Here is a 26,945-nt window from a genome sequence, read left to right on the forward strand (position 1 = left end):
CCACACCATCACAGGGTGCCTCAGTGTGAAGAGTGCAATATATGCAACAGTGTGTTTACTGATTGTGATTATTTTAACATTAAAATTCACACTATCCATAGTGCTCAATTCCAGTCTATTCAAAAACATGTGACTGCAATGTCCATAAGTAATGAAAACAGGGGTTATAATAAACTCAAGTTTATCAAGGTAATCCAAAACTACTACTATCACCCCTCTTCTCAGGTCACTTCACTGGCTTCCAATCAGATACCGCATACAGTTCAAGCTTCTCCTTCTTACCTACAAATGCACTCAGTCTGCAGCCCCTCATTACCTCTCTACCCTCATTTCCCCTTATGTTCCCGCCCATAACCTCCGCTCACAGGACAAATCCCTCCTCTCAGTACCCTTCTCCACCACCGCCAACTCCAGGCTCCGCTCATTCTGCCTCGCCTCACCCTATGCATGGAATAAACTTCCTGAGCCCTTACGCCAAGCCCCCTCCCTACCCATCTTCAAATCCTTGCTCAAAGCCCACCTCTTCAATGTTGCTTTCGGCACCTAACCTTTATACCTTTCAGGAAATCTAGACTGCTCCTATTTGACTGACTGTACATTTGTCCTTTAGATTGTAAGCTCCTTTGAGCAGGGACTGTCCTTCTATGTTAAATTGTACAGCGCTGCGTAACCCTAGTAGCGCTTTAGAAATGTCAAGTAGTAGTAGTAGTAGTACTACTTAACATTTCTAAAGCGCTACTAGGGTTACGCAGCGCTGTACAGTTTAACATAGAAGGACAGTCCCTGCTCAAGGAGCTTACAATCTAAAGGACAAATGTACAGTCAGTTAAATAGGGGCAGTCAAATTGGGGCAGTCTAGATTTCCTGAATAGGTATAAAGGTTAGGTGCCGAAGGCAACATTGAAGAGGTGGGCTTTGAGCAAGGATTTGAAGATGGGTAGGGAGGGGGCTTGGTGCAAGGGCTCAGGAAGTTTATTCGAAGCATAGGGTGAGGCGAGGCAGAAAGGGCGGAGCCTGGAGTTAGCGGTGGTGGAGAAGGGTACTGAGAGGAGGGATTTGTCCTGTGAGCGGAGGTTTCGGGTGGGAACGTAAGGGGAGATGAGGGTAGAGAGGTAATAAGGAGCTGCAGACTGAGTGCATTTGTAGGTAAGAAGAAGAAGCTTGAACTGTATGCGGTATCTGATCGGAAGCCAATGAAGTGACTTGAGGAGAGGGGTGATATGAGCATATCAGTCCAGGCGGAATATAAGACGTGCAGCAGAGTTCTGAATGGATTGAAGGGGGGAATAGATGGTTAAGTGGGAGGCCAGTGAGGAGTAGGTTGCAGTAGTCAAGGCGAGAGGTAATGAGAGAGTGGATGAGAGTTCAGGTGGTGTGCTCAGAGAGGAAAGGGTGAATTTTGCTGATGTTAAAGAGAAAGAAGTGACAGGTCTTGGCTATCTGCTGGATATGCACAGAGAAGGAGAGGGAGGAGTCGAAGATGACACCGAGGTTGCGGGCAGATGAGATGGGGAGGAGGAGGGTGTTATCGACTGAGATAGAGAGTGGGGGAAGAGGAGAAGTGGGTTTAGGTGGAAAGACAATAAGCTCGGTCTTGGCCATGTTCAGTTTCAGGTGGCGGTTGGACATCCAGGCAGCAAAGTCAGATAAGCAGGCCGATACTTTGGCCTGGGTTTCCGCAGTGATGTCTGGTGTGGAGAGATAAAGCTGGGTGTCGTCAGCATAAAGATGGTATTGGAAACCATGAGATGAGATCAACGAGCCCAGGGAAGAGGTGTAGATTGAAAAAAGAAGGGGTCCAAGGACAGATCCCTGGGGAACTCCAACAGAGAGCGGGATGGTGGTGGAGGAAGATCCATGAGAATGTACTCTGAAAGTAGCAATGCTCAACAACACAGGGCTAGTGGGTTTTACAGAGCTCTGTTTCGGAGAAAACTCCCCTTCATCAGGAGTCCTCTCTTTTCTCACGCTGCTTCTCTCTGAAGGATGCTCCCATTGGCTCTGCTGCGCTCTTCCAGGAGCGCCATTTATTGCAACCCGATGGCAGTGTCCTTTACAGGGATAGAGACAAAGGGCCCTGTTACTAAGATGCACTAGCATTTTTAGCGCGCACTAAACACTAGAGACATCCATATGTTCCTATGAATGTGTTTAGTGCACGTTAAATTTTAGCGTGCGGTAAAAACGCTAGTGTGCCCTTAGCGCTGCTTAGTAAACAGGGCCCAAAGAATGGTGAGGCTAGACAAGGCAAGAATGTGGACACAGAGAAAGGGAATGTTCAACCTGGTGGGAGAATAGGGGCGAAGACACAGGAAATAAGGGATAGGGCAGAAAGTGACATGAATGCTAGACATGGAGAGAGAAGAAATGGCAAATGGGCAAAGAGACTATGGCAAAAAAGTTAAGAAAGGGGAAAGCAGAAACCAGAGACTGGGACCAACATGGTTAGAAAAATAAAATGACCAGACAACAAAAGTAGAAAAAGGAATTTTATTTTTTATTGATTAGAATATAAACTAACTAATTATACAACAAACTCAATACCATGGTTCAATGAAGAACTAAAAACACTAAAAACACAGGCCAGAAGACTTGAATGGATGTGGAAGAAAAGGAAAGACGAGCAGACACTTAATGAATGGAAACAACATCAAAGAAAATACAAATACGCAATAAGGCAAACCAAAAGAGCATACTATAGAACCAAAATAGGGCCTAACTACAAAGACACACACAAGCTATACCAAATCATAAATAAACTAATAGACACTACACCAATTACTACAACCAGCACAGACATCCCAATGGCAGACGACCTGGCCAAGTACTTCAACGAGAAAATCATAAAACTACGGTCCACGTTACCACTTAACACCACTGACCACAAAAAATTTATGGACTGCATAGACCCAACCCCCGGTGAATACCCAGCGGATTGAATTTGGAACAGCTTCGATTTACTAACCGAAAACACTATTTCTCAAGCAATCAACAAATTTTCAAAAACCCACTCCAAATTGGACACCTGTCCCAGTTATCTAGTAAGGTCCACCCCCAAACGCTTCATAACAGAACTTACGACATACCTGAACTACATGCTACGACACGGACTCTTCCCCAAAGACAAAGGAAACATATTACTCACACCGATACCCAAAGACCTAAAGAAAAAACTAAACGACACGACTAACTATCGACCAGTGGCATCCATCCCCCTGATTGTCAAAACAATGGAAAGTATGGTAACACACCAACTACTTAGACAAATTCACAATACTGCTTGAATCACAGTCGGGATTCAGATCCAACCATAGTACAGAAACAGTGATAACCACCCTCATAACTAAATTCAAACAACTAATAGCAACAGGACACAGTGTGCTACTCCTCCAATTCGACATGTTCAGCGCATTCGACATGGTTAGCCACCAAATACTCTCGAACATCTTAGACTACTTCGGGATTGGAGGAAATGTACTAAAGTGGTTCCAAGGATTCCTAAAAGCTAGAATCTACCAAGTGATCTCAAAATCAAAAACGTCAGTACCATGGACACCAGAATGTGGTGTCCCACAAGGATCACCGTTGTCACCAACCTTATTCAACCTAATGATGACACCTCTAGCTAAATCGCTATCCAACCAAGGTCTTAATCCGTATATTTATGCAGATGATGTCACGATATACATCCCGTTCAAGCATGACCTAACAGAAATTGCAAAAGAAATCCAACATAGCATCCAAATAATGAATTCATGGGCGGATGCATTTCAACTGAAACTAAACGCAGAAAAGACACAGTGTCTCATCCTATCCTCACAATATAACTCAAACAAAAACAACACTATATACACCCCAGACTACACTCTTATGGCCTCCGATAGTTTGAAAATCCTGGGAGTAACGATTGATCGAAACCTTACACTAGAAGACCATGCAAAAAATACAACAAAGAAAATGTTCTACGCCATGTGGAAACTTAAAAGAATCAAACCCTACTTCCCAAGAGACACATTCCGCAGTCTAGTACAGTCAATGGTGTTAAGCCACCTAGACTACTGCAATGCAATATATGCGGGTTGTAAAGAACAAGTCATTAAGAAGCTTCAGACAGCCCAAAATATGGCAGCCAGACTTATATTCGGGAAAGCAAAATACGAAAGCGCCAAACCACTAAGCGAGAAACTACACTGGCTTCCACTAAAGGAACGAATTGCGTTCAAAGTATGCATCATGGCCCATAAAATTATACATGGAGAAACTCCGGCCTACATGTCAGACCTCATAGACTACCTGCTAGGAATGCTAAAAGATCAGCACGTACATTCCTCAACCTCCATTACCCCAACTGCAAAGGATTAAAATATAAGTCCACCTACGCAACCAGCTTCTCCTATATTTGCACACAGCTATGGAACGCACTCCCGAAGACCATAAAGACAACGCAAGATGTAACCATCTTTTGTAAACTACTGAAAACGGACCTATTCAAAAAAGCATACAACAAACAATCGGCCTAACTTCTAAACGACAACAACGAAGAATAAGACCGAAACGACATAACCACTGCCCAACACTATTACTCTCACCATAATACCATCATCCGAGCAACTACATAAAGCCGACACCTACACAAGACCACAATGTATTCTTCTACCACATACATATGCACTTGATTGCAAAACCACGTGTTAACAAGTACGCAAGCACACAATGCATTCTTCTACCATGTATGTACGCACTTGATTGCAAAATCATGTGCATATCTAAAGTCCGGAAATGGCTATCGCCATAACGGCAAATGTAAGCCACATTGAGCCTGCAAATGGGTGGGAAAATGTGGGATACAAATGCTACAAATAAATAAAATAAATAAATAAACAATACTCTGCTATCAATTGCTAATCAAGCACAGTTGGTGTCCTAGTTTAAAGGTACCCTGGGCTCCTGAGGCTATTTTTTACTTTATTTTGAAAAGAGTGCTTGATTAGCAATTGATAGCAGAGTATTGTTGTATAATTAGATAGTCTCTATTCTTATACTCTGTACAGTTTTTTTGGATTTTTGGAGTATTGATTAGAATATGTCAGTTTTTGGAATGTACGTGTGCTAGAACTGGTTTTAGACATGGCTGGGGCTCATGAGAAAAACCTCCAGCATTCACAGCATAAAAGTGGTAAATCCCCAACTTTGGGCTGAGCTACCTTTGGCATTTCTGTGATCCCCTGTTCCAATCTCCACTCCCCTGTATTCTAATCCCTTGCTCCAACCTCCCACTCCCCTTATCATATTCTGCCCTCCAATTTCCCAGTCCATCCAGATTAAGGTTCCTCTGATAAGCCCCTCCCCAAAATCACAGCCACACTTACATGTGCAAAAGCCATCCCTACCCACAATCCACCCCCCTCCACCCCCTGAAACACAAAGCCGACTTTCACCCCTAGGATTTACCCAGAAGTGATTACTGGTATCTAATGGACTGAGGCAGGAGTGGTCCAAAATTAGGGACCGCTCCCACCCTAGCCTACTAGACGCAGGGATCATCTATGAGTAAGCTGCAGGGATAAAGGGGGTCCAGAGGTGAGATGCAGTGAGGGTTGACCTTTACATAGAAACATGACTGCAAATAAGGGCCAAATGGCCCATCCAGTCTGCCCTTCCTCAGTAATTCCTCCTTTTCCTAAGGGAGCGCATGTGCCTGTGCCACTCTCTTAAATTCTGACATAGTCCTAGGCTCCATGATGGGGCGCCTATATTTTACATAATCTGTCGCATTTAAAACATGCGCCAACGCCGTCAGCAGTCCGCTCTCTGCTTACCCCGCACCTTCAACCTGGCTACGCTTCTGTTCCACAACCTCCAACGGGAGGCAATTCCATGAATCCACTAACCTTTCCGTGAAAGAGTATTTTCTTAGATTCCTCCTAAGTCTATTTCCTCCTAACTTCATCCTATGTCCTCTCATTCCAGAGTTTTCCTTCATTTGAAAAAGGCTCACCTCCTGTACATTAAAGCCACTAAGGTATTTAAACATCTCTATCATATCCCCTCTCTCCCGCCTCTCTTCCATACATATTAAGGTTCATAAGCCTGTCCCTATAAGTTTTATGACAGACTGTTTACAAATTTTGTAGCCGCCCATTGAACCGATTCCATCCTGTTTATATCTTTTTGTAGGTGCGTTCTCCAGAATTACATGCAGTACTTTAAATGGGGCCTCATCAGAGACATATACAAGGGCATTATCACCTCTTTCTTCCTGCTGGTCATCCCTCTCCATATGCACCCAAGCATCCTTCTGGTTTTGACCATTGCCTTTTCTACCTGTTTGGCCACCTTAAGTTCATCATACACAATCACCCCTAAGTCCCGCTCTTCTTTCATACACGGAAGCACTTCACCCCCTATATTGTACCATTCCCTTGGATTCTTGTAACCCAAGTGCATGACCCTGCATTTCTTAGCATTAAATCTTAGTTGCCAATTATCAGACCATTCTTTAACCTTTGCTAGATCTTTCTTCATGCCAGGGCCGGTCAAACCCAGTAAGCGGGGTAAGCACTGCAGGGGGGCGCCTGCCTTCAAGGGCGCCGCTGCGGCGCTGCGCTGCCATACCACGCCGCCCTTGGGGGTTTAAATCTTCAATTTACCTCCGTCCCAGCAGCCGCGTCATTTGAAAGCCCTGCCCGTCTCTAGCCTTCCCTCCCTTCGTGAGTTCGTTCCGCAGAGTCCCACCTTCTGATGTCATTTCCTCGCGGGCGGGACTCTGAGGGAACGAACTCACAAAGGGAGGGAAGGCTAGAGATGGGCAGGGCTTTGAAATGATGCGGCCGCTGGGACGGAGGTAAATTTAAAAAGACTTAAACCATGCAGGGTGGCAAGAAGAAAAAGGGGGGTGTTGGGGGGAGAAGAGGGCGGGCAGGTGGCCACAAATGGGAAGGGGATGGGGGCGAAGGAGAATCACTGGACAGGGGCAGGGTGGGAGAAGAGAGAAAGGAGATGCTGGGGGGCGTCAACTCATAGTCTGCTGGGGGGGGCGCCAACTCATAGTCTGCAGGGGGGCGCCAGAGACCCCAGGACCAGCCCTGCTTCATGCCATCTACACCTGCTGGGGTCTCCACCCTATTACAGAGTTTGGTATCATCCGCAAAGAGACAAACCTTATCAGACAGCCTTTCCACTATCACTCACAAAGACGTTAAAAAGAGCCGGCCCGAGGACTGACCCCTGCGGTACACTACAGATAACATCCCTTTCCTCAGAGCAACTCCATTTACCACTGCCCTCTGTCTCCTTCCATTTAACCAGTTTTTAACCCAGTCAGTCACTTTAGGTCCCATACTGAGGGCACTCAGTTTATTTACCAGTCACATGTGTGTCAAAGGCTTTGCTAAAATCCAAGTACACCACATTTAGCACCTCTCCCATGTCTTTGCACATGTAGGCGGGCTGGGATCTGAGGTTTAGAATCAGGGAGTGGAGGCATCAGAGCAGAGGATCAGAATGTGGGGATCAGAAAGGGGGAAATTGCATTGGGAAGCCAGGAGAATCAGAACTAAGGGTGAGGGGTTGGAGGAGTTGAGTTGGGAGGGGGAGAGAATCGGAGAGTTCGGGGGAGATTAGATCAGTGTCCTGAAATTTATTCATATACCAGCCGATGTTCAGTGCTGGCACCTGTATAGCTAAGCAGCAAAAGATAGGTCAGCCTTTTGTATGGTCCTATCTGGCTGCTTTAGCTATGTGGACTCCGGTACTGAATGTGGCCTGTACCCGTCTAAGTGTCAACTCCTCTCTGAATCTACCCTGGACCACCCGCATACTGCCTGGATTTGGATTGTGCCGTTTGAGCTGAATGTTGGCGGCCGGTCCAGTCAGCACAGTTTAAGTGGGCAGGAGCCACGCTGAATATTGACCCCCTTTAGTATTTCTTTCAAATACTAGATAAGTTTTCAAATTCCATACTGGGACAATCCACAGATAATTTTTATCTGCAGGCTTTGAAATGAAAGGAAGGTGCATACTTTCCCTTTGGAAAAGGGATATTTGCACCTGCTTTTGTGCAGACAGATTTTTGCTATTAAAGTATTTGCATTAATTTGAAAATGTCAATGCATTTAATCTCCCTCCCCCAACACCAAAGCCCTACTGTGGAGAAAGTATCAGAGTCAGCAGTGCTGAAATTGTGGAAGGTTGAAATGAAAGTAGCAAGTTCAATAGTAAGCTAAGGGGGGAAATATGATATTAAAAATATATATGCACATGGGTTAAATATATTTTATTTTTTGTCTTACAGCTTGAAAGTTCTGGTTTAAGAACCACCCCAAGCCAATGTTTTGGTGGCAGGGTGACAATTGACAACACAGTGGGAAATGACACTTTCTTTGTAGTCACATGGGAGATCATCATTCCAACCATTCAAGTAGAGGACCCAATCAGAAAAATCTATAGTAATGCACACTTCACTAATGATCCTACTACCAATACAGCTCGTCTCCAGATTTCAGGCACTGCTCAGGTACAGACATAACCTTGGTTTTAAATACCTTCTAACCTTCTAATTTTCTGTTTGACACATTTTTCATACTTTACGATTTTGAGTACAATGCGCACTTTTACCAAACAGCAGTAAAAAGTGACCTTAGCGTGCCCTTACAGGGTTATTCTTGCATGGTAATGGCCATTTTTACCATTAGCGTGTGTGCCTCTAACGCTACCTATTTTGTACGCAGTAGGGACTCATGTGCTAAACCTGCACTAATCGATCAGTGTATGGCAAATCCCATGCGCTAATTGATTAGCGTAAAACAAGCTCATTCTCTGCCCACAGACCCACCCCGAGTGCTAAAATATTTTTTATTTTTTAGCATGTGGGTAGTGTGACATATCCCCAAATTTCTGTGGGATGCCTGATCTGACCCTGCATTAAGCCATTTTTTGGTGTGGTAAGCAAACATTAGTGTTTACCGCAACTTTGTAAAAGGGCCCCTAAATGACTATTGAGCTCATCTTCAAAAGAGAAAAAGTTCAAAAAGTGCCATAAATCAGCATTTGGATGTTTTTCTCACAAAAACATCAAATTGGTATTTTCAAAACCAATTTATAGATATTTTTCTATGAAGTCCATCAGAAGTGAGAAAACAGACATGTAGTGAACCCAATTGCATGAATCAAAGCATAATAAAGACTTCTGGTTTGTCTGTCTGCTACCTGTACATGTGAGGGGCCTGTGCCCACTGCTGCATCCATGCAACCACACCCAGAAAAAATCTAGAGAGTCCCTGGGAGTAGCCTAATATGAATTTTGAGTCTGAGGAAGCCCTTGTGTTTCTGATGAAGTTTATTAGTGTCTGAATATTTGTTGTAAACGTACCCCACAGGGAATGTACTTTGTCAGTTTATTACAGTTCACCAAGTACTTCAGTAGTGAAGTGTATATATCTGTTCTGCCATCCTGAAGGAGTTTCCACAAGCACTAAGAGCCTTGGAGCAAGTCTTTACCTTTGCCACAAGACCCAGGAGAGGTACCCCCTTATCTTGTCCAAAGATGGAAAAATGTTACATTGGAAAATGTTCTTATCTTATATTCAACGTCAGACAAGCCACTAGGTCAATTAGACATCTGTCTTAGGGTATGTATAATTATACTACAGCAAGAGACCCTCACTGGATCCACCGGAAGGGTGGAAGGCCAGATTTTAGGACTCAGGCTGTAAAAATACCAGCTAGGTTTAAAAATCTATGACTGGCTGCGCAAGGACTTGCTTTTCCTGTAAGTTAATATGTGTCCCCGCTTGGGATCCATCCACTGGAATAGTGGTGGGTCAATTTACATACCTTAAATAGCTAAAACAACTGAAAAAGTACTGACTAGGCCAAACAACAAGAAAGTGATTTAATATTTGAGAATCTGCAAAAGCAGGTCTGAACAATGAGTCCTGACACAAACTGGTACAACTGTCACTTTAAATCAGATGAACAAAATGGAGTTTATTAGTTTTGTATAAAAGGCTACAGAGGTTATACAGAGTTCTTAAGATGGTGTGAAAAGTATTGCGACACAGACAGATGTGGAACTGTTATCTCAACGCTTCCCAAAACATGCTGATAAGACTGTGTGGGAAAGTATCATCTCAGAAATTGAGAGCTAGGTATCTCACCATAGACTTCTATGGAGAGGTTTGTGTATAAAAGAGGGGACAAATTGCCATAGCTTTGGAATTTTCCCCAACGCTTCTGTCAGACGGCAGGGCTCTGTCCGGATGTACCCAGAATCTGTCTGCTGAATGTACCTGATTAAAGTCTGATGTGCAAATAAAATCCTTATTCCAAATGATGATTTGTGGGCTTAACTTAATGATGAAAGGCTGTAAGTATAAATGCTTCTGCTGTATCAGGCTATCACTCGCTGCATTATATAACTTGTAACCTAAATCCAGTTTGTCATAAGGCTGGTATCTGTTTCTTGCCAGTGCTGAGAGGCGGACTAATGCGGGTCTCTTAGGTCTAACGTCTCTCTCAGTGGCAACTCCTCTTAGAACTTCACAACCCCCTGATTGCCCCAGTTCTAGGGCTATTCAGAGATGGAGTCAGATTAAGGTCATTTAAGCCTTCTTGGGGGGGCTCGGGACCCCTTAATTCTGAACATTGGTGACCCAGCGTTCGATTTGAACACGCCATTAGAATTTTTGTCAAAGTGGGGATTGATTCTAGCTCTTGACTAAAATTCTGTTGTTTTATCTTCCAATTGATTGCTGTCCTTTTTTTGCCTGTAAGGGTTCTATGATGTCCCATCTCTGTCTTTCTTTATTCTCTGTCCTCCTCTCACTGCACCTATCGTTTTTCTCCTTCTCCCTACTTGCACACTTTTTCTGACACCTATCTTACATACTCTTCTATCTGCATGCCTTGCGCTGAACTAACACACCTGGTTCTCTGCCCTTGTCTATGCTGATCTCTATTTGCGTTCAAACTTTCATTTCTGTTTTTCTATATTCTGTTCTGTTCTTTCTCACCCTCTTTCTTTCTCCTATTCTGTCCACCTCTTTGATTTGCGAGATGTGCGCAAGACTGTGCTTGTTGTGTGAATGGTGCATAACAACGAATCCAGGCGACTGCGATTTGGAGTTTGCTGTAAGTTTATTTCAATGTTCAAAATCTTTGGATTGGTCTTTATGCTAGCATTCTCGCTTAACAATCCTTAGAGATTGCGCATTTTCTGTTTCCCATTCCATCTTGTGTTCTGTCTTAACCCCCCCTTTTCAAATCCCTGTCCCCCTGTTCTTACTATGTATTCTGTTCTTTCTTCTTCTGTCGCCCCCCCCAATCCCTTTCCCTGCTCTCCTTCATCCTAACCTTCTCTGCCTACCTCTTCCTATTAATCCCCTGGGTCTAATCCTGCTCTGTTCTTTTCTGTATGCTCCCGGATCGGGGGAATTTTCTTTACCCTAGGAGAACAGCACGTTTTCAGATTGCTCCCTTCTAAAATCCTTCTGGTTTCTCTGCTCCTAATAACCACTCTTTAAAACTGACAGCCCCCACCTTTCCACATCTGCTACTGCCTTCACTCTGTGTGTGCGACACATACTTTTGATCTTGTGCTGTAACAGTTATCTACGAGATTCTTTTAATGTCTCGAGACTGTCTCTTTTTACTATTCCTCCTCATTCCTTCTATTGGACTTCCTGCAACTTTCTTTCTTTTTCAGCCTAAAACAGTAATTACGGTGTTCAGCTTTGTAGCTGCTTACCGCCGTCCAACTGCTGTTTTTCCCTTATCTCTCTAAGTATAATCAGTTCCTTCAGTCCTCTGAACTATGCTTTTTCTCTAACTACTCAGCCCACAGCCCCCCCCTTCTGTCCACATTTCTCTCGGCTATTTTTCCTTACGCTGCATTACAACCTCTGATTTCCGTTCCTCCTTACAGATATATAGTTTCTATCTTATGCTCCCATGCTATCTTTTCAGCTGTTACACACATTTCCTGGTCTTTATTATTTGCAGCGTAGTTCAACTGATTGCTCTTTTTCACAGCTGCTCAGTCCTGTACTCTCACCCCACCCCTATAGCCATTTTTCTTTTCTTAAGTCCAATCTGATTTCCCTCCTCCACAACATTTTGTTCTTCTCCCACTTTTTCTGCCATATCAATCTTCCCTGCCCTCTTCTCTGATGCTCTACCGACTTCTACACCATAGTGAGTTTTACATTTTAACTCTCTGCCTGCCAGCTGCAGAAAAAGCATAATACAAGCTTAATCTGTCTTGTCTGATTTTCCTACCGTATTTCATTTGCGATTCTGAGCTGTAAAATTACTTATCTTTTCATGCCTCATGCTGACAAGTCCGTTATACGTGCACTTCTAAGCATGTAAGAATGTACGGATGTATTTCTGCTTTCACTTTTAAGATTACGTTGTTGTCTCCCACTCCCCAAACTATTCTGCTCATACTGCTTTGACTTTTGAGCGTTTCTTTCTCTTTCATCTCATCTCCCTTAAACAAATGCTTTCTCATTCTGTCTCTGAGCCATGATTTTAACCCCGAGACAGGTTTCTTTATTTTTGTGCTGCAAGTGACAGCTTGATAGACCTTATTGTGCTACCCCGTGTGGTTGCAACGTTTAAAAGGGTATTTTACCATCAGACATACATTACTTGGCTTTTCCCTTATCCTTATCCAGGCTCCTGAAACTGCCATTTCTTTCTGTAACTTTTAAAAAGTTTTCCCTAACAAGCGCTGTAGTTCACTATCTCAAGGACACGAGAATCTGGGAAGCTTGCCCACTTTAGCTGCCTTATCAGTCCAGCACTGCTTTGGCAGACGAGGCTCTGCAGATCACTTTTAAAGCTCAGAAAGTGACTTTTTTTTTCCCTCCCTGTTCCGTTCGTTTTTGTCCTTGTTCTATACTGAAATGGTACAAGTTAAACAGTCATTTACACAGGTATTCTTTTTAACCTCTCACTGTCTATCCTCTGTCAACTGTATTGCTCCTAAATCCATCTAACTAACTCCTCTCATATCTTTTTCATATCTTTCAATTCCGGTTTCATCTCGAAACTGGTAGAACTTTTTTCCAACATATTCTCGACGGTGGACTTATGCAAGGGTCCTTCCCTTAGCGCCAATGAGATTTATGATTCCCCATCTCTAGATTTTCAGTCTAGCTACGTATACCAAAACTGTTCTACAGACTTTTTTCAGCTTTGTTTGTCTTGCATGATTGCTTTTGTACTGTTTGCTATATTATAACGTTATCTACAGGAAATACTGCACTTCCTCGCTTGCATTGTGGTTTTCGTCCTCCGACTGCATACAGCCTGACTTATTTTAAACACTTGTAAAAATGAGCTATGTTGTTTCCACGTCCTGAGAATGACAATCACTTTTAAATAATATGATCCTATAAAGAATTAAATTGTGTAAGCCTTTATAATAAGTTTTCTGTTTTTACTCGACAGCATTGTGAACTAGGTTCTTTATAACCCAACCCACCTTCTCTTTCCTTCTAATGCTGCAGCTGTTCTGTTTGTCATCATTTAGACATATCATTTCAGTCACTGACTGGTATGTATGTTTTATGCCGAATCATTAGAAGTTCTTGGTGTAAGAATCACATGTTTTAATTTGTTTTTTCCCCTTTCACCTGTTTAGACACAAAAGCTTCCTGCCATCGCATTCGGGTTTATTTTATTTACTATGTTCCTTTTCTGAATGTATGAGTATTAATTTGTCATATTTATGGGTATTTAACTTGTCATATTTACACCACTGTGTCCTGTTTCACAATTTATTATAATATATGCTTCTCTTATATTTTCATGTTTAGATGCTACTTTCAACCAAAAGCAATTAATATGTATTTAACTTTATTCCATTTATTCTAGGGGTATAGCTCCACACTACACATGTTATAATGCCTTTCTTGCCTTTTGTTTTTCCTTTCACTGGATTAGATTTCTGAGGTTTTTTCTAGGAACACGTCATATTTCTTATTTCCTTTTTCCTTTTTCCTTTTTCCCTTTATTTCTTACTTTTTATTTATTTAATTTCCTTCTACTAGTGTCATGCTATAACTTGATACTGATGTCTGAGACTCACATCCATCGAAGGTGCCCCTTCAATGGATGACGGTATCTCATTTATTAGATTTTGAGCAGACTTCCATTCCATTTTTCGGAGTGGCCTGCGGTTTCGGCACTATTGCCCACCTATGAGTTACTTGTATAGATGACCGCGGGGTTAATAAAGAGACGTCTAACGACTTTCGTTGCGATTGTGTACAGGTTGACTCGGGTAATTTAAAATTGTTTAGAAATGGTTAGTTGTATACGCGGGAGAGCCTAACCTATAAAATTTTTTTATTTCACTACGTGCGTTGTAGCCACTTAAGGTTCATTGGGGTGATTACGTTGTAGCTAATCAGCGGGACCCTGTGGACCGCTGCTCCTCGACTCAGAGGACCTTATTCGCAGGTTTTTTCTGGGTTCATTTTGGGAGTGTTTGCAATGTCCCTTTTTGGGGGCTCTATCATGGCGTTGGAGCCCATGGCCAATAATTACCAGTGTAGTTTTTGGCAGGCAAGTTGTAGCTGTCTTTAGAAGCACACTCTGGGGAGTAGTATTTATTAATTTGGGATAGAGTAGTATAAATATAATAGCTGACACTACGTATTTATTTACTTTTGTACTGTCTCTCTAGGCATATTTCTGTTTACAGTTTTTGTCTTGCTTTCTCCTAATGTCACTTGCGGTCAAAGCGTTGAGCTAATTAGTAATTTTTATTTTGGGTCTCTATGTTGGAGTACATTAGCAGATGTTCTACTATCAGGATCATCATCACATGTTTTTGTAACCTGTTAGCACATTATCATTTTTAGATCTCCTTGCTATCCCTGAAGCTGCCTTGTGAACCACTGACCTTGTACCAGGTACTAGATCTAATCAATATATATATTGCTAATCTAGTTCATTTTCCTATAGCATATATTAAACCAGCTATTTATTAGGGAATCATTTCTTTAGTTTTAAATTAGTGCTTTAAGGTTACTCTGAGAGATTGCCTATCAACTGCAGTGGTAGTAAATCTCAAGAGTGTTTTTTTCCCAGGATAGTATATTGTTTCATTTAAACGATATTTGTTTGATTTGTGACATAATATTAAATACCTGATTGTTTTTGATTTCTGGTAAATTGCTTTCACTAGAAATACGAGCACTTTTTAGTTTTAATTTGTATGTGTATGTGTTCTTTGAAACTTGCATAATTATTCCAGATATTTACTATGAAAAGGTTCTATATTATGTGCCATCTAAAACACTGTTTCTTTGTAACGTTGTTTAAAATAAAATAACTAGTGCTGATGTTCACTTCTTGGCTCTCTAATTTTTCTTTTCACGTCTTATCTACTACTTTCAAAATTCCTTCCCTGCCTCTTAAAGTTTTATTGTATAGAGATTAACCCTTATAGTTCTTATTTTCTCTAAAGTTCATCTTTACAAATGCTTTGAACTCAGTATATGATACAGGAATTCATTACGTGTTTCAAATTTTTAATAACCAGATGGATTTTTCTATGATTCTGTGTTATCCTTGCTAATCTTTGTTTAGAATTCAATTTAGAATGTGGGATTATATGAACATATCATACTAATCTTTCTTTCTGGTCAATTTATGCATTTATTGCATTAATAAAAATTGTTATTATATCCTTGATTTTTTTGAATTTTACTAAAATGTTTAAAGAAATGCTTATACTTGTTTGCTGCTTATAAAGCTGCTTATACTCTGTAATTTAAAATATACTCTAAATTATACATTGATTCCTGGGAATATATAAGCTTATCTTTAGCTATCCCTCTGAATGGGAATTTTGATATGCTGTCATAATTTAGGGCCCAAAATTGTGAAAGCATAGAAATGATCAAATTAAAAGTTAATATAATTCTTATTTTCCAAATTGGCTGTGAACTATTACAGAGAACTATAGGTTATTGTCCTTCTCATTTGACCTATTTAAACCTTGTAAAGGTCACGTGAGAAGGCTTCATAGAAATATATAGTTTTTACATTTCTGATTTTGGCTCTTCTCTATCTTTTAAAATATCATGTTAAGGGCTGCATTTTCCTGGAACAGACTCTGACCACAATGTTTCCTCAGACTCTGCCGACTTCCTGTGCCAGCCACATGTAATATACAGAGAACAATTTTTTATTATTATTCCTACTGGTAATTTCTGATATTATATATTATATATTGACACTATGCTCCACCTACTGATGCGCAAAGAAACTAACTATTGCATTCTATAATCTATTCTTTTTAATGGTCCTATGCTGAGATTTGACCACTTGATATTACTTCTTATATCACCTCTATTTATTAAGTCCTGTAGGATGAGTGAAGACGGCATATTCAATTCCTGATCTACCGCCTCTATTCCAGTTTGATACTTCTGCTACAACTGACCTCTGGCAAGAAAAAAAGTGCCACCTCCTCCAATGAGAATTTTCTTTTGTTCAAATGATGTCCTTAATTTAGACCTTCTTGGTTATGCTCTTAAATAATATTATTGCAGACTCATCTTTTCAAGAACCTCTCTATTACAACAGACAGCGACCGTGATTCCAGAAGATACTTCCATCACCTGGACTAGTTATGAGTTTTAAATTTCTGCACATTAGTCTTCTGCTTTGATTATGACTATTTCCTAAGCTACCCTTCTTTCTGAATCATCTAACTCGTAAGTCCTGCTGGCCTCCTGCAGCTGAGGGCTCAACCCTTGGTGAATGGTAGTCATCGTAGGTGATAGATTGCAACGCATTGCCCTCCATACATCAATAATTGAACATTTACCATCATCTCTAAATTTTAATTGTTTTTCTCTTTTGTTCCATATACTTTCCCATTGTTATTTGATCATGTCTTTCTAAAAATTACCAATCTGTCTCGCACATTATGCAAGCCAGAAGTGGGGATATATTATGTAAATCCCAATTCCAATTTTTTTATTTTTTATTTAATTTTAAGTTGATGGTATATGCCTAGAATAAAGACATGGAAAGATCCCAATTTGTACACCATAAGTACGTCTTCAAAGTCTATCCTGGTCCAAATGATGTTAGATCCCCCAAGGTTGTGGCAATGACCTTTACACCTTGCAAACTACTGGACCGCAAGTCCTGGGTCCATGTGAAAGATATACGTGTTTACTCAGCCGCAGAACCAGATGTTACCAGCCTAACCATCTCAAGACCGACCACTTCCTTCAACAGGCCAGCCTGAAAACCCAGCCCTGTTAGATCTTCCAGATCTCCGTCCAGATTCTTCAGCGCTTCCACCGCCTCAACCATGATCGATGAAAGAGAACTTAATTTGAGAACTACTGTTGCTGTTTATGGACATTATAGATTCATATTTTGTTTTATTTTTAGTTTAGCAGTAATCCTGTCTAGATATTGAAAAGGTTTTATTTTATTTTCCTATTATTTCCTTTATTGTTCTAATTGTTTTTCTAAGAGTTTCCCTGTTATTTCTGTTTAGGTAATTTAAAATTGAAGTTGATCTTGCTCAGATACAAGGGTAACATCAAACCCTAGTACGGGCTAAGATATCATAATGTAGATGTAAACTCTGTTAGTATCAACCAGCTATGCAATTGTTTAACTCTGGTTTAGGCTTACTTACGTTGCATGTCTTTCTGTAGGTTTGACTAAGCTCCAAGTGGGGTAATGGATATATAAATTGCTTCCCATACTTCCAGGTCATTATGCATATGTCAAGATCCATGCATGACCTCTGGTGATATGAATTTTTCTAGGATTGACTCTTTTTGCTGTATGAGGCAACCTCATGCTTACTATCCACTTATTAGTGCTCATGATTGGATGCCAATGATGAGTACTAGTAAGGTCCAGGAATCCCGACCTATTTAAGGATTCTGAATACCTATAACCTTAAACAGCAATCTGAATACTAACCACATATTTGTTGAGCCCATAACAATGTTTAATCGAAACCACTGTCCCTTCTCAAGACCACTGAGATAGATACATTAGATTATCTCCCCATGTACTAAGTCATAACAAGACCTGAAAGTATTTATTAGTATGATCCACCTGAAATTGCTATTACCCGTATACCTATACTTCATGAGATTTTGTAGATGAACTCATGGTTTTGTCCCATTCATAAAACCTCTCTCACTACAGGTTTGAGTACACCTCAAGAGGGGTAACATCAAGATTAAGGCCCAAGGGGTTGGGTAATATAAAGGGAATTCCATATGCCCAGAAATATACCACCTAACAATGAAGTTTTCTGTCTGGCATAATATCTGCTAGCAACCCATAAGAGCAAAACTCCCCCTCTCGTTTAATAGCTTGCCACCTTCTGGAATAGATGATGACACGCTTGACGAGTTTTGTGTCACCCCTCTCCAGAGGGGGTGACAAGTGGGGAATGTATAATTATACTACAGCAAGAGACCCTCACTGGATCCACCGGAAGGGTGGAAGGCCAGATTTTAGGACTCAGGCTGTAAAAATACCAGCTAGGTTTAAAAATCTATGACTGGCTGCGCAAGGACTTGCTTTTCCTGTAAGTTAATATGTGTCCCCGCTTGGGATCCATCCACTGGAATAGTGGTGGGTCAATTTACATACCTTAAATAGCTAAAACAACTGAAAAAGTACTGACTAGGCCAAACAACAAGAAAGTGATTTAATATTTGAGAATCTGCAAAAAGCAGGTCTGAACAATGAGTCCTGACACAAACTGGTACAACTGTCACTTTAAATCAGATGAACAAAATGGAGTTTATTAGTTTTGTATAAAAGGCTACAGAGGTTATACAGAGTTCTTAAGATGGTGTGAAAAGTATTGCGACACAGACAGATGTGGAACTGTTATCTCAACGCTTCCCAAAACATGCTGATAAGACTGTGTGGGAAAGTATCATCTCAGAAATTGAGAGCTAGGTATCTCACCATAGACTTCTATGGAGAGGTTTGTGTATAAAAGAGGGGACAAATTGCCATAGCTTTGGAATTTTCCCCAACGCTTCTGTCAGACGGCAGGGCTCTGTCCGGATGTACCCAGAATCTGTCTGCTGAATGTACCTGATTAAAGTCTGATGTGCAAATAAAATCCTTATTCCAAATGATGATTTGTGGGCTTAACTTAATGATGAAAGGCTGTAAGTATAAATGCTTCTGCTGTATCAGGCTATCACTCGCTGCATTATATAACTTGTAACCTAAATCCAGTTTGTCATAAGGCTGGTATCTGTTTCTTGCCAGTGCTGAGAGGCGGACTAATGCGGGTCTCTTAGGTCTAACGTCTCTCTCAGTGGCAACTCCTCTTAGAACTTCACAACCCCCTGATTGCCCCAGTTCTAGGGCTATTCAGAGATGGAGTCAGATTAAGGTCATTTAAGCCTTCTTGGGGGGGCTCGGGACCCCTTAATTCTGAACAGGTATAAAATTTAAGGGGAGCTTGGGCTCATAAAATTTGTGAGTGCACAGCATGAGGCCTCAAGTACATGTCAATACTTAAAGGCCTTCCATGTTCTGCACTCTTTGATAGAAAGTTTGCATCAAAGGGGTGGGATGCAGTAAGTTTTTGAGAATTGGCATGTGCTGAAGATCTCACACCATGCACTCATAGTTTTTACAACTTGCAGATTAGTCACAGCAGCAGAGAAGTTGGCCCAAACCTAGAAAGGGTAAGTTAAGAGGTGAGAAAGATGCCAGACACGGTAGGGGTGGAGTGGGGAAAGGGAGGGGAGATGCTGGACATGGATGACGGCCGGGGAAGAGAAGGGGAAATGTGGCAAACCTGGGGAAGAAGAGGAAAGGCAAGGAGAGATGCTAGAAGCCTGAAGGAAGGTGGATAAGGAAAGCAAGAGGATATTTTGGACTATGGAGGGGATAGGGAAGGGGCAATGTAGGACATGGGGGGTGGTAGGAAATGGGAGATGCTGGACATGAGGGAGTCTAGGACTTTAAGCAGCCCCTGGGGAGTGAATGGCTGATAGTTTGCCTAGGGTACCTGATAGTTTTGGATCAGCCCTGCTTATATTCAGTGAAAAGTTGTTCAGTTTTAGTGTCCTTGCATACTTCTTCTAGTAATCAATGAGGCAATAACTGTACACTTAAAATGCAAAGAAAAAGAAATACAGCAGCCTTACCAATTGTAAATTACAATCAAATAAACACTCTAAAGCGTGACAATAAGCAGAAGCCAAAACTGAAGATTAATGCAATACAAACACTGTGACGTAGAATAGATAAACATGACAAATAGCAACTGTCCTCCAAGACCAAATCGTTGTGCTGTGGACTCTGAAGGTAACAAAGCAAAATGGTAGCATTGAGCTCCAGATGATACCAAAATGAGGTAAGAGACATTGAGAAGGCTCCAGTCTTAATTTCAAGGTCTTAGAAACAGTTAAAAATTCAGTCTGTGTATGCTAAATCCACCATCCTGCTTATAATCGAACGAGAAAAACGCCCAAGTTCCGACCTAAATCGGGAGATGGGCGTTTTTCTCACGTCCATCTTATACTGTACATGTTGGAGAAGAGAAGGAAGGATCCCATGCATGTTGTGCAGTTTCTGGAGGGGCAGGGCAAAACTTTAATTGGCTGGGGGTGCAAATGCAAATGGTCAGTGATGGGCAGGCAAAAGACAGGAGAATTCTGGTGTTATGGGTCTTGCCCAGATTTTTAGCACTCCCTCAGCTTGGTGCACCGCTAGGTGATGGAAAGGAAGGGAATGGGGCTTGATATACTGCCTTTCTGTGGTTTTTGTAACTACATTCAAAGCAGTTTACATAGTATATACAAGTACCTATTCGTACCTGGGGCAATGGAGGGTTAAGTGAGTTGCCCAGATTCATAAGGACCTGCAGTGGGAATTGAATCCAGTTCTCCAGGATCAGAGTCAGCTGCACTAACCACTAGGCTACTCTTCACTTACCTTACCTGTTTATAGTCACAGCCTTGTGGAGGGATGCAGCACAGCATCACCTGTAGCCCTTATAAGGAATTCCTAGCTATCATATAACACTGCATTTAACATAAAACCTGGTGTAGAGAGTTTCATTGGAGTGCGAGTGAAGTCAATTTACTCACAGACTGGTAAAGAAATAATAAAAAGAGTCTGTCTTAAAACCCTACGGCCTGCTAGGATCAAGCCTGGCTCTGGCCTGCACCCAGCTCAGTAATAACAGAACTTTTGTTTGTGGCCCTGATTTTGGGTACCCGACCCAAAGAGCTAGCTGGTGCCCAGAACTTGTGGTCAGACCAGAGTTACGTGGAGGGGGATAATTGAACGGGGACGATCATCTCTAAAGACGTTCCGGTGAAGGAGCCGATAATGGATACGTTTGTAGCTAGAATTTAGGACACTTTTCCTGGACCCTGTTTTTTCACGAATAAGGCCCCAAAAAGTGCCCTAAATGACCAGATGACCCCCAGAGGGAGTCGGGGATGACCTCCCCTGACTCCCCCAGTGGTCACTAACCCCCTCCCACCACAAAAAAATGATGTTTCACAACTTTTTACTTTCACCCTCAAATGTCATACCCTCCTCCCAAGCAGCAGTATGCAGGTCCCTGGAGCAGTTGTTAGGGGGTGCAGTGGACGTCAGGCAGGTGGACCCAGGCCCATCCCCCCCCTACCTGTTACAATTGTGCTGCTTAATGCTTAGTCGTCCAACCCCCCCAAACTCACTGTACCCACATGTAGGTGCCCCCCTTCACCTCTTAGGGCTATAGTAATGGTGTAGACTTGTGGGCAGTGGGTTTTGAGGGGGATTTGGGGGGCTCAACACACAAGGGAAGGGTGCTATGCACCTGGGAGCTCTTTTACCATTTGCATTTGCACCCCCAGCCAATTAAAGTTTTGCCCTGCCCCTCCAGAAACTGCACAACATGCATGGGATCCTTCCTTCTCTTCTCCAACATGTACAGTATAAGCATTCCAAAGGAAAATTAGGAGAGGACCAGCCTGCCCCAACATGGGGTGGTGTCATGTCTCCCACGGATCTTCGGGGTTAATGAGCCCTTGGGCCACGGCCACGGGGCGGCAGTGGCAGGAGAATCACCCAAACACAGACAAGGCAACACAGGCGTATCAGCAAATCCAGGACTGGAACTTCTAGGCGGAGACTGCAGCCAAGGTAACTCAAGCTGGAGCAGACAGGACAGGAACTCAGCAAATATCACAGCAGCAGTGCAACGAACTCTCACCAACGGAAACTCCTCTGAGGACCTCTGTTGCAAGGCAACTAGGAACCTTCCCAGGTGGTTAATAAAGGCAGCCCACAAGGGAGTTCACCAGGTATGGGTACTGCTTAGTTCCAAAAAACTCCCAAAACAATCTGGTGGGCTGGAAGATCCGGACCATACCAGCATATCTTCTGGAACATGGGAAACGGTAAACCATCAATTCACCACATTCCCCAGGTCTAACCATCGGGGACTGCGGTGACTGTGAGCCAGGAACCTGGGCACAACCGTGACAGGTGGGAGGTGCACAGCCAGCCAAGGGGGTGGGGCTAAGTGCTGGAGGGATGTGGGATTCTATGCTGAGGACCACTGTTCCCAGTCCTCCATGTTGCTTAATAGTCTAGCCTAAGAAGCACATGATAAACTTGTTTATGTAGTTATATAGTTATTTACTTACTTACTTACTTACTTATTTAATTTGATTAATGAATTGCTTATTTGTATTTAGGGGCCCTTTTACTAAGGTGTGCTAAGCCCTAATGCAGGCTTAGTGTGCCTAAAAAGGCTCTACCTATGCGATGCAAGTGCAGCACAGGTCCTTGCTGACAGCTGCTGACACAGATGCTTAAGCTAGGAGGATCAAAGGCCAAGCCCAGAAGCAGACAGACGGGTCTGGAAAAGACCAAAAGTATAGGTAGGCTGCAAACAAGTAAAGTCGGGAACAGACAGGCAGAAACACTAGAACAAGATAGGGCTGACAGGAATACTGGAACAAGACAGGGCAGGAACAAGCTGACAGGAACACTGGAACAAGACAGGGCGGGAACAGGCTGGCAGGAACACTGGAATAAGGCTGGGCAGGAACAGGCTGGCAGGAAAACTGGAACGGTTGGGCAGGAACTGGCTGGCAGGAACAATGGAACAAGGCTGGGCAGCTGCAGAAGTCAGCAAAACACCAGAAAGCCTGTTTCCAAGGCACTGGTTGAGACAAGTGTAGAGAACTTCATTAAATACCTAGGCAGGATATGGTGTCATCAGTCAGTGCTGCTTGACAGGGTTATAAAAAGGAAGTGCCAAGTTCCAGGAAGCAGAAAAGATTCCTCAGACACAAGAGGCTGCTGGACCATAGGACACTTCAAGAAACAGGTTAGGGGTTGACAGAGCTAAAGCGTTCCTCCTGTGTAATTTCCCTGGTTGCACATGATAATTGCATACTATTTGTTTTTTGAATAATTTTTTTGGAGAGGGTGCTATGTTATTGAGGGCCCCAAAACTATCTAAAGTTGAAAGAGGGACAATCTGCAAGCAAACTTTGGGGTCCCCTCCCTAGCATCTGCCCTGGACCCCATCAGGTCTAGCACCAGCTCTGGTACTAATTCCATTAGCGCATGCTAAGTTTTAGTAAACGGGCCTTTTAGGGGTCCTTTTACTAAGGCACGCTAACAGATTTAGGGTGCACTAATGATTAGCATGCACTAAATAAGATGGCCATTATATTCCTATGGGTGTCTTATCATTTAGTGCACCCTAAATCTGCTAACGCGCCTTAGTAAAAGGACCATTAATTATTAATTAATTTGATTAATTATTTAATTGAAAATAATTGTATCTCACACTACTACTATAAGCAGCTTGCAATAAAAACACACATAAGAATAATAAAACACTGAGGTTAATATAAGGCAAACTAGGTAGAAATGGTGCTGTTGAAATGTTTATCCTGAAGCATTTTTAGAAATTAGAATATTTTTAAGTCACAACTTATATTAACTGGTTCATCAAAATACTTTTACTATTTTACTCTATGTGATAATTATTTTATCATTCCAAGGTCCTGATATCTCCAAGAATGATGGTATCTATTCAAAATATTTTACTGCTTACAGTGGAAATGGCAGATACAATTTAAAAGTGCGTGTTCAAGGAAAAGATAAGATTACAAAACGTGGATTTAGATCACAGCACCATGCCTTGTATATACCAGGATATGTGGAAAATGGTAAGAACATTTTTAAAAACTGGATAACAGGTAAACTGCATGAGAAAATGAGGATGGGAGGGAGGTGATGAGAATGGTATGTGGCGGTGCAGGGTGAGAAGAAGGCCAGGCATTGGAAGAGGGGGGAAGCGGGAAAGGGGTATAGAAGGAAGCCAGCAGTGTGGTGGGGTAGGGAAAGAAGAATTGAGCCTAAGGAAAAGAGAATACCCAGGATCACTATAGAAACTAATTTATTTATTACATTTGTACCCCGCGCTTTCCCACATACAGCAGGCTCAATGCGGCTTACATAGTAAAAAAGCATTACAAAGAGCATGTAAGAGGAATATTATAAACTGTGATAAACACAGTGGCAACAATGCCCAAGAATATATGAATTGGAATAGGGAAGGTAGACAAGAATAGGATAGGAAAGGTAATATGGCAGGAGATTGGGAGGGATATGGTAAAAAGGATGTGCAACTAATACCCAGATGTTTAGAAATTGTAAGTGTAGATGTTTATTTTTCAGGCAATTAGGTGCCTTTGGAGGCTACTAAAACCAGCCGTTTGTTAGTGTTTTGTACAGCTCAAAAATTCACTTAGCATATTTTTTGTTGATTCATATTAATGAGGCTTAATTCAAGTTTGTGTGAAGCTTGTAAATGTCTTTATTGAAAATTAATAATAATTAATATAAAAATAAAAAGCCTCAGCTTTGAGTTCCTCCTAGCACAGTCCCCCACAGCCCCAGGACTCTCTTTCTGTGAAATACTTATCAGAAGCCCCCCTTAAAAGATTTTCTCCAGGACAGCTCCCAACATTCTCAGGCCTCCCAGCACTCTTTCCCCTATATACTTCCAGCAGAGCCCCTGCACTCATCTAAACACCAGTACAAATGCTATTCTTGTTCCACGCTTCCAGGTCCAAACCCTGTACTCCTTCCCAAAGCACAGATAGCCTCTGCATTCCCCTCAAAATCTCAAGCACTTTGTCCCTATACCTCCAGGCATAGACACCCAGACATGCCAAGTTAGGCAGTTCCTGGTTTTGAATTTATATCCAAAAACAGTATGGAATTTGAAGTACCTGATTTTGCCCATGGAAATCAATGCTGCAAGTCCCATAACGCACTAGAATAGGGTAGTCAGGAATCCAGGGCTATCCCAAAATATATTTCCTCCTATTTGTTTTAAATGTATTTCCATGTAACTTCATAGTGTGTCCCCTAGTCTTTGTACTTTTGGAATGAGTAAAAGCATGGACTGGGGTCTGGGAAGAGTGCATATGCACTGACTCAGTCTTTACCCTATGCTTCTTCTGAGATCATACTGTCGATGGCATGACTGTTTCAGATGACCCAAACTATTATTGAAAAAGTCTACAGGACAGGGAAGGTCATGGTATACTTTATCTGTTAAAACAGGTAAACTCAGTTTTGACATCATGGTTTTATCAGGGTTTATTGATTTTAACTGATAATTAGAAGCCCTAGCTGGAGCATAAAATAAGGCTGTCAACTGGATCCAGATTCACAGGACAGGGTTGATCTAGTCCTGATTTCCCCATTGCATTTCCTAAGAAACGCAAGAATACAAGTCCCAGCATACAGTGGTGTAAACCCAGGGCTGCATCAACCCTGTCCTGCAAAGCTGGATCCAGTTGGCAGTCTTAGTGTAAAAGCTAAAGTAATACCAAATCTGGGGAAGTGTATCATTCTTTGTACATACATTGTTAGGAAAAAAATGGCTCCTCAAAAATGTTGATAGTCAGGCCCTTCCTGTAATTATCAGCTAATGCCCTGGCATCAGAGGCCTATTTTCATGGGTTGGGCAATGTTTGACATCACTAAACTTTAGTTTGATTACTGGCAGAAAAATAAAAAGAATAAAAGGAGGAGGAACAAGAAGATGTGAAGCAAAGAAAATATCTGTAATAACTGAGTGATTCAATATTAGGAAGGAGAACTTTTTTTTTTCCAGGTGAAATCCAAATGAACCCAACAAGGCCTACAGTTAGTGATGATGACATTCAAGTGAACCTAGGAAGTTTCAGCAGAACTGCTTCAGGAGGCTCATTCGTGGTGAATAGTATTCAAACTGGTCCCCTACCAGATGTGTTACCACCTTCAGACACTACTGATCTAGAAGCAAACATTGCAGAAAATAATATTGCTTTGTCATGGACAGCACCAGGGGACAATTTGGATGTGGGACAAGGTATGATTGATGCTGATAATCTATATAAATAAAACCCACCTCAAACATTCTGAAGCTCACTCCGTGGCAGTAAAGCACTGAACTCCTGCACTCTTGGTAGGACTCTTGGTAGGCTAGGGTATCAGGAACACTCACCCTCACTCATAGATCCGCCCTCAGCCACGCCCCATCTGTACATAAAACGCACCCTCAACGTTCTAAGGCACACTTTGTGGCTTCAGGGTTCGTAAGTTCAAAGCTCTGTAACCACTTTTAAAGTGCCCCGCCCTCGCGTCAAAACGCAGTGACGTCGTGCTGATGTCGTGCCCGCCCACAGTCAGCTTCACAACGTTCAGGTCGTCTCCTATACAGACTACAACGCACTGACATCTGTGACAGCTGATTCCAAACCAAAGGGGAGGAGTAGGGAAACACCCGGAGCGTGTTTCCCTACTCCTCCCCCTATCTCGACATCAGCTGTCACTGCACCGGACCAAGTATCAGGGAGCCGCCAAACACAGACCCCCCCCCCCCACTAGCCGCA

General features: G+C 42.2%; 1 protein-coding gene across 1 annotated transcript in view; it reads left to right on the forward strand.

Moving 5' to 3' along the window:
• LOC115472442 (calcium-activated chloride channel regulator 1-like) overlaps positions 1-26,945 on the forward strand; it is a 105,050-nt gene that overhangs the window by 68,271 nt on the left and 9,834 nt on the right. Inside the window, exons 11-14 of the mRNA XM_030206731.1 lie at positions 8,294-8,515; positions 23,281-23,371; positions 24,057-24,224; positions 26,186-26,422. Coding sequence (XP_030062591.1) covers positions 8,294-8,515; positions 23,281-23,371; positions 24,057-24,224; positions 26,186-26,422 — 718 coding nt within the window. The remainder of the gene's footprint in view (positions 1-8,293; positions 8,516-23,280; positions 23,372-24,056; positions 24,225-26,185; positions 26,423-26,945) is intronic.

The sequence above is a fragment of the Microcaecilia unicolor genome, chromosome 6 (genome assembly GCF_901765095.1).
Source record: "Microcaecilia unicolor chromosome 6, aMicUni1.1, whole genome shotgun sequence".
In the NCBI taxonomy this organism is placed as follows: Eukaryota; Metazoa; Chordata; class Amphibia; order Gymnophiona; family Siphonopidae; genus Microcaecilia; species Microcaecilia unicolor.